An 8,589-nucleotide genomic window follows, 5' to 3' on the forward strand; every position below is an offset into this window, starting at 1 on the left:
TTTTATTCCTGAAAATGAGCTGTTAATCCTCAGCCTATTCTTCTGCAGACCACACAGGAACTGTATTCTTAGGGGAAAAGTAGGGTTTTGAATACTTTGAATATGGGTCACAAAGAGGAAAGGGAGAGAGGAGAAAATGGGTTTACATTCATGTGTAAGCCCCCACAGCACTCTCCCTACCCAGCCCTCAGTAAAGCAATTAAGTGACAATAGTGCTTCTGAACATAACAGAGTCTTTGCAAAAGAGACTCTAAGTCTCTTAGTAGTACCAAGAAAATTTCCAAATATACAAAAGATGTCCAAGTCAATCCTAGTTACTACAATTATTGTCTGTCTTTTAGGAATACTGCCCTGCTGTCAAGCCCTGTGGAGCTGGAAGAAGCTTGGTAAATTCAGCAGCATCCAGTGGAAAACCATTTCTTTGATTGGGAGGGATTTTATTCTTTTTATCTACATTACAGAAGGGAGTTTTTCTTTGTGCAGGGGCAGGGAGAGTAAGTGTTGAACCAAATCAACTTCCAACACAATGGGCCAACCCCCAAAGAGTCCAATTTTTTCTGCTGCTTCCTTTAAGACCACTCATTGCCTACCAGTTTGCATAATTCCCATTTATGGTCAAAACTCATAAATTTGGGATTTTAGACAGCAGCTCAGTCTGGTAGCACCCATAACCTGCCTTGGGCTACCAAAAACAAAGAGCTGGCATCACTGAATCTCTGGTCTGTTTATTTCTGTAAGTTAGGAAATGTTTCCCTAGGCCTTGGTAGCAGTGATCCTGGTTCTAACTGGTGTTTTAAAGAGGGAATTTCCTAGTTCTATTCTAAAGATTGATGGGGTTTCTCTGTGTCTCTGTAGGGGATGGAAAACAACAAGGCTGAACTCCCACCTGTGCAGGAGCCGGTGAAGAAGAGGAATGATGGCTCCCAGAAGCCCCAGGCCACATCGCCTCCTAGCAAACGGTACTGAGCACTTTTGCCAGATGTGACAAAGCCCATGACAAGCTTCACATGCCTCTTCCTCAGACACATCTTTCTGATTGAGATGACCAGTGCCAAAGATTGTTTCCTTTCCCTACAAATGCTCTAGGATAAAAAATATCTATTTCTGCATTGTGTTGAACACAGTTTCTCTGGAGGGCTTTCCACAAATACTGGGCGACAAAAAGTCACCCATTGCTTGCAGTTCAGATGATCCAGTGCAGTGGCAAGGGCAGGGCTGTGGAGGCTGGGAGAGAGGGCCAAGTCTCTGCTGCCTCACTTGAGAGAAGTAAATTCAACCAGGGTTTTTTTCATCCAAGTGGAGTCCTTTTTAGATGGGTGTTTTAATGAGAAGTCCCAGTCTAGAGGCAGGATGCCATTCCTCAAACAAGCAGTTCCCTTCCATGAGGTTTTGTCTAGATGATTGTTGGTTTTCTTACCCTCAAACAGCAGTACCAAGTTTGAGTAGTAAGGACCAAGACAATTCCTAAGCCATTTTGGTCAACAGGTATCTCAAGGTGGACTTTTTGTCTTGCGATTCCTGTCCTTCCTACAGTTTGCTTGATGGACAGCGTGTTTGGTTTATTTCCCCCTGTGCTGCAATCAGCATTTAAGACAGGAATTTGGTCCTTGCTGTCTCTTCATGCCAGTGGCAGAGCTACTTGTACTGTTCTCCTCTGACAACAGAGGGGATTTATTTAGCTCTGTCATGCTCAGCAGTGGCAAGACAGTGACCACATGCCTCAGTAGCATAGCTAGCATCTTCCCATTCTCATGGAAGAGGCAGGTTGATCCAAGAGGATTATTCCCAGTGGGTTTGTTACACTGTGCATCTAGTTTCTAGGGAAGCAAATGAAATGTGAGCGTAGTTCTGGGATGTCTGATTTCTGTTTTTCTCTCTGTTACTGATTTTCTGGATCATTTAGCTATGCCCCTGTTCATCTGTTCAGATGCATCTGAGCTACTTTTGCAGATTGTCATGCCTGGTTGTAGAGACACTTCTCCAGAGTGATGAGTTTCCTTATTGTAAGACACACACGTCCCGTATGAGGAGGCATTTAAACTTGGAAGCAGTGTCTCTCTTTCCCCACAAAGCAACGTGGCCTGTGTGTCTTAGAAGCCATCTGAAGCTAGATCAGATGCATCTCATCCTTGGTTTTCCTGCGTGAGCACTGGGAGAATGTGACTTGCAGATTGTTTCCCATAATGATTGTCATGAGGTCCACGTTGTTCTTCACTTCAGAGCCTCATGATTTTCTAGCTTGAAACCACATCATTAGGAAAGCTCCCCAAGATGTTTGGCTCACAATTAACTGAAGGGATTATCAGAAACAGATCCTAATTTGGCTTTGTTTTCCAGGGCAAAGTCAGCCACTGATGGACGCCACCTACACCATGCAAGAGCCCAAGTCACATTACCTGCATCTGTGGAAGAAAGGGAGCTGCTCCAGAAGCTTTACCATCTCCTGGAAGCCAAGGCGTTCCAGACACGGATGGAAGGAGTGGCACTCCTCCTAGACCTGTCCAAAACCAGACCCCAGCTGATCTCCACTAACATTGTCAAAGTATGTAAGATATCTTCATTGCTCCTTTCATTTAGCTCCTTTCCCAAGCCTGCAGAAGTAAAGTTAATTCAGTGTGTCTTGGCACTATATCCTGGCTGTTTGGGACAGACTGGCCCTTCTTATCCAGACAAATTAATTGAGCTCCAGGCTTCAGGACAAGTTATTTCAGTCCAGCTGTATTTGTCTGGCAGGTGCCTACTGCTGCTGTTCATCAGATGATGGCAGAATTTTCTGCTGATGTAACCTCTGCTGTCTCCTACTCCCAGTTGGGTTAAGTGGAGGGAATTGAGCCATTGAAGACATGGCAATTATTCTCTAGAGAAAAAATGGGTTTGCATGGGGAACAGAAATATCAGGTTGGATTGGTTTAAACAAAATGTTTTTAAAAGGATACTTCTGTCAACTCCATCTTGTCTTGCACAGGTAAAACTCATTTCCATCCTCGTCCCTATTCCTCTTGGTAAAGATGGTGCTCACCCTTCTTGGGGGGCCTTTTTTTCTCTTTGGAAAGGAAGAAAACAAATAAGGACAGATCCATCCGCTCTCCTCCCAGTAGCTGCTTTTCCCCTTTTTCCAGAAAAGTGTGCCTGATAATGTGGCTGTCAAGGGACTGAACCTGCTGGAATGAGAGCTGTACAGCACATTATATTTCACAAGTCCACCTGTTAGTCAGAGCAATGGTCTGGATCCTGGAAGAGTTGATCTGAGCCCTGCCCTTCTCCAGACACAGGTTCTGAGACAGAGAAAATAAAACTTAGATCTCCTCCAGCCATAGTTTAGGCAAAATCATAGCTGCCCTCAACACTTGAGGCAACTGTATAAAAAAATGGGCATTGTAAACATCTGCTTCCATACTTGTAAAGCAAAGGTAGTCTTTTGAATTAATAAATGGAATTGATTCAATGATTTATAGGTGGAGAGAAACACCATAGGAATTTTTCTGTCCCCACCCAAACATCTTAAAAACAGATGAAAATCTTTCAAGCAGCATGAGGTTGTGCAACCATTCCAGTGAGTGGCCCACAGGAAAACAGTGAAATTGTGCAAGCAAGGGCTGACCTGACAGAAAGGATCACTTTCATCTTTTAGATTCCTGAGTGCTCATTTCTACATCGCCTCTTCAAAAAAGGTCATTTTAATCAAGTTTTCATGTTGTTTGTTCTCTTCACAGATTTTTGATTATTTTGGCCTGAGAATCTGTGACACACATAAGAAAGTGAAGCAGAAGGCGCTGGAGGCGCTGGCAGAAATCATAGGACTGCTGCAGGATGCCATGAACCCGTTGATGATCCGTTTGGTTGAAGGCATAACAAAGAACCTAAACTCAAAGGATCCCGGGGTTCATGCTGCAGCTATGACGGCTCTGGACCAATCTGTTGTGCATTTAGGTAAGGCTGAGCTCTGGCATGGACTCTCCTCACCTGTGTCTCTGTCTCTCCGACACAAGAGAACGCTGAGTGCCTTGGTAGCTGTTGCTGTCTGTGGAATGCTCCAGCTGACACCCACCAGAAGCTGTGCAGGTGCAGTCCTTATGCACCATCCCCAACTGGCTGGAATGTGCAGCAGCATTTCCCAACAGTCCCAGGAGCCCTTGGCTCTGTGCTGCTGGTCTGAAGAGCAAGTCCTGGACTACAGCTTTGCTGCAATTCAGAGGCAAAGGGGTTTTGGAGTTTGCTTGGGCCCCGTCTGACTTGCCAAATGAACAGTTTTGCTGTTGGCATGAAGGGACACCGGCCCATCAGAGCTTCTGCACAGCAGCCACCTGGAAGGCTCTACATTATAGGCAGTAGCTGCCTGTTTTCCACCTTTCTTCTTTGTATTCTTTTTTCAAAGGAGAACATAGGATTCATCAAGTTCATTTCTTTATAACACACGGGTCAAAATCCATCTGTCAATGATGCCTTGTTCCACACGTTGTTTTGCATGGGACAAGAAGGAAATGGCAAATACCTACAGAGGCAAGGGCAGCTGTAAATTTTTCTGCCATACAGATTGATGTCAGCTCTGAAAATGCCACACTGGGGGAATATGGCTGAACAATGGAGTGTTGAAGAGGCAGGTCTTCAAGGGGAGTTTCCACTTTCTCCACCTCAGCTGCTCTGTGAAGTCATGGACTGCCTGACTCAGTGCTTTTCTGTGTCCCAAGTATGGGCTTCTTCCTTTTGGCTCTGGGATGCAGAACCTTTTCACTGCTTCCATGTGACTGAACTCTCGAGGACCCTGATGTGAAATGTTTTAACATAGCTCCTGGTAGAGCAGACAACTTTGGATTTACAAATGTGAAAGGAGAGCTTTTCTTTTGGCGTTTTAAACACTGACAAGTAGGCTGGAAGGAAAGAAGAAAAGGATTCAAAAATCAGCAGAAATGGACTTTATTGTATAAAATGGGTTGCCCCTGTCCTTTCCCTCCCCACTGTCCTCTCTCCTATGCCCTCAGAAGAGTGAACAGAAACGTGTGTTTCACTTGTAGATGACGTATCACTGATGAAAGAGCTCTGCCACCAATGGAGACAACTGAGTGGCCAAGCTCTGCTGGATGTCACGGAGCGTATCACAGGTACGGCCTCCCCTTCTAAGCCAAGAGGTCTCCGAGGGAGTACTTACAGGGAATGCCAGTGAACAGACAGTAGAGTAGCTCCTCCACATCAGGAGGTGCTGAGCTCTCACTGGGGCCCTTCTCAAGTCCCATAGTGGCCAGTGTCTTTAATTGCATTTAAACTCAAATGAAGTCCAGTTTTTGAATGGGTACCATAACCCTTTTCCTGCTTAGCCAAATTGGTTTTGGGTACTTTCAGGAGCTCTTTCAATGTTGATGACTGCTAGTGGATTAACAGCATAGAGGAAATGAAGTTTCTTCCACCATAGAATAGTAAATGGCTACTACATAACAGTTTGCCTGATCAGGAAACAAGACTGGTCTCCTGAGCATTTCAGGTTTTGATCTTTCAGCCAAATCTGCCATGCAAGGAGCCTGTTGGTAGTCACTTTTTGTCTGTGTTTGGTATAGTTCAGTTCAGAAAATGAGCAGAGAGCAGATTCCACAGGCAATGTGAGAAAACCCTCGTGTTTTGGATAAATTTCAGTCCCCTGTGTAGCCTTTTTCTCTCTCTATGCCCCTATTTCAGTGCACGTTGTAAGAAGAAATGCTATTAACATTGGGAGGGGAAATGTCATTAAAATGTGGAGATGCTCAAGTGCCGGGGCAAATGCCAGGGCAATGGGTCTGGGTAATTCTCCAAGACACCCTGAGGTTTGAAACAGCTCTTTGTTGGAAGCCACAAAAGCATTCCACCAAAGACACTAGCTAGTCTCTGGTGGTTCTCATCCAGCTGTCAAGTAGCAGCCATCTCTGGTGGGCTGGAGTTTTGAAGTGTGTTCTAATACTGCCCTTTTCTGTGTGCCACGGAGCAAAGGGGAGAGCCAGATTAGACTTTTGGCCCTTGGCATCAAAGTTACAAAAATGGAATCATTGCTTTTATTAGAAATCTCTCAATTGTCTCTCTAGGGTGCAATTCCAAATCTTCTATGTGGCTTTAGACAACTTGTTAATGGAAATAGAAGGCAATTTGACGTTTCATTCATTGTTCATGCAGAAAGAAATTGTGCAATAATTGAGTAAAGGTACAAAGTCTGCCACAGGTACAAGGCTCTGGTTGGAGATATTAGTCCCGAGGGGCTGGTGGTTGTGTTTCAAGGATGATCAGCGGCTTTGCCCATTTCTGGGTCGTGGGGCTGTGTGTGCTGTTTCACTGATCTTGGCCCGAGAGGCTTCCAAGAAGCAAGAGCAGAGGTAGATCCCTGTTTGCATGGAGGTTGGTGGGTAAGCAGCTGTGTCTCTCTCTCCCAGCAGTGCTTGTGGAATGGGCTCATGCCAGGAGCCCTGAAGCGGTCGAGCGCTACGCCCTGCCCGTGCTCTGGTCCTGCCTGGAGAACAAGGCGCTGCCTGTGCGAAGCGCCAACGTCTGCGCTGTGGTCATCAAGCTGGCCTGTGCCCTCTGCGAGGCACTGGGCAGCCAGATCATTAAGTTTGCTGACAGCACACCTCCACATGTTCAGGAAAACCTCAACAGCCTTCTGGGCTGGTAACGGTTTGATGTTCTTCAGAAAGCGGACAAATTTCTGAGCTGGACACCGCTGGATGTGACTTTTCAGCTGTGCCAGAAATGACAAAATACTAAGGAAGGGTGTGCATCTGCCCCCACTCTGTTATCAGCATTGCCCTTCCTAATCATGACATGGGGGGCCTCAAGCAGACTGATGACAAGGTGAAGATGAAGTATGGATCAGCCTCAAGTGAACCCAGACAGAGGAAAAGGTGAAGATTAAGCATGGATCAGCCTGAAGCAACTGCAGACTGAGGACAAGGTGAAGACCAAGCATGGATCTGCCTCACACAGAGGTGAGGTGGGAGCTGGGCCGCTCTCTGTTGGGAGGAAGGGTCTTGTGGCAGCCCAGAGAGGCTGTGCACATTGGCAGGGAACACTGGCTTGAATTGCACAATGGCTGTGCACATTGTGCCCTGCATGTGCCCTGCAATGAGCTGAGCTGGTGGCAGTGCCCTGTGGAGCTGTAGGGCTGCTCAGCTGTGGGGCAGGGAGAGCAGCAGCAGGGTGCATGTGCAGCTGAGCCATTGCTGGAGAGCACAGGGCTCTGGGCTCCCTGCTGTCCCAGGGCAGCCCAGAGGCCAGGCTGTTCCTGTGGCAGCTCTGTGGAAGTGGGGCAGGGTTTTCCTCTGGTCTGCTTCAAGTTGCAACCAGCAGGAGCAGGTTTCCCTGTGCAGCTGTTTAGAAGCTTCCAAGGAATTTGTCCCATGAAATAAAGAGCATCAGATGCTTTATGTTAAACTTTCTGTCTCCACAGATAAGACCGGCTACAGTCTTTCCAAGAAGTTTTCTCTGGACATTTCCAATATTCCCTTACCAAGAAAGTCCTTGCCTCCAGTCCAGAAGCGCTCTTTCCTCCAAGATCAGGAAGAAGATGCCGACTGTCCAAAGAATATTTCAAGAATAGGATTTAGGCTTTAGGATTATCAAGAATAGGATTCATCAAGAATAGGATTCATCTGCAATAAGATTCATCTGCAGTAGGAGTTAGGATTTTGGAATAGGTTTAGGCTTCATAGTTACAGATGTATCTATGTTCTGATAGTTTTGAATAAATGTGTTTGATTGTATATTTAAATTTTGATTAAATATTATATATATTTTATTTTGATGATTTAAAAAAAACCTAAATAAATCAATTAAATTTAAATAAACCAAAAGAAGAATGTGAGACCAGGATCTCCTAGCCTGGGGATTATGGGAGTGCAGCTCACTCGATGAGCCAGTGTCTCACCACATCCTTTCTTCACTGGGCCTCTCTTCTTGCTCTTTTGCCATGTTTTCTTTGTGTCACTTGTGCTGCTGTTTTTAACTTGTCATAACAACAGGGCCACACATTGACATGTTTGGGGGACAATGGATCCAAAAGACCCTGTATGGTCAAAAGTTTTCTACCTAGATGGGTTCTGTGCTCACCAAAGGCCTGAGCAAAGCAACAAAGAGAAGTGTGACCAAATGGCAAAGCTTTGCTCCTTTACAATCTCACACAGAGCTGGCTCAAAGGTGTCTTCAATCACAATTACATAGGTAAGAAGAGGTCGTGTATTTCACTGGGAAACGATGAACTGCTTTGGAAAAGTCATCTGTATGTAGATTTACCCAGGCCAGCAGTCCAACTTTGTTGTTTGCAACTTGTTTGCAGAAGGATGAGTGAACTGTGAGGCCAATAACGAGTGACAAGGTTTCCTCAAACCTAAAGTGCAGCCTGTGTGCCATTCAGCCCAGAGCTGAGGGATCATTTGTTCCCATGGACCACTGCCTGCCAGGGTAATGAATTCCTGCATAGCTGGAACAAGCAATTCGGGATTCCGCTCCAGAATTGCTTGGTGGGCTGCATGATCATTGACAATACTCCCTATCCAGAAATTCTTTTGCAGTTTCCTTTCATAGTCTTTTGAAGCTTTTAAAGTTCACATTTCAATTTGCTTTGCCTTAAGGGAAAAC

The 8,589-nt window shown here is 45.6% G+C and overlaps 1 protein-coding gene across 1 annotated transcript; it reads left to right on the plus strand.

Annotated features, from left to right (window-relative positions):
- Window positions 1-73: 73 nt before the first annotated feature.
- On the plus strand, window positions 74-6,628 carry LOC135292620 (TOG array regulator of axonemal microtubules protein 2-like). The gene is made up of 5 exons (XM_064406761.1): window positions 74-959; window positions 2,338-2,542; window positions 3,714-3,930; window positions 5,013-5,099; window positions 6,393-6,628. Exons 1-5 carry the CDS (start codon window positions 859-861, stop codon window positions 6,626-6,628), a joined length of 846 nt encoding a protein of 281 aa, XP_064262831.1. The 5' UTR covers window positions 74-858.
- Window positions 6,629-8,589: the final 1,961 nt, after the last annotated feature.

This window comes from Passer domesticus, unplaced genomic scaffold, assembly GCF_036417665.1.
Source record: "Passer domesticus isolate bPasDom1 unplaced genomic scaffold, bPasDom1.hap1 HAP1_SCAFFOLD_370, whole genome shotgun sequence".
In the NCBI taxonomy this organism is placed as follows: domain Eukaryota; kingdom Metazoa; phylum Chordata; class Aves; order Passeriformes; family Passeridae; genus Passer; species Passer domesticus.

Bases quoted from the DNA above. Each gene is read 5' to 3' on its own strand.
- LOC135292620 (XM_064406761.1), top strand. From the start codon at position 859: ATGGAAAACAACAAGGCTGAACTCCCACCTGTGCAGGAGCCGGTGAAG. The intron at 3,931-5,012 runs GTAAGGCTGAGC...TTTCACTTGTAG, and splicing joins CCAATCTGTTGTGCATTTAG to ATGACGTATCACTGATGAAA. The intron at 5,100-6,392 runs GTACGGCCTCCC...CTCTCCCAGCAG, and splicing joins TGTCACGGAGCGTATCACAG to TGCTTGTGGAATGGGCTCAT.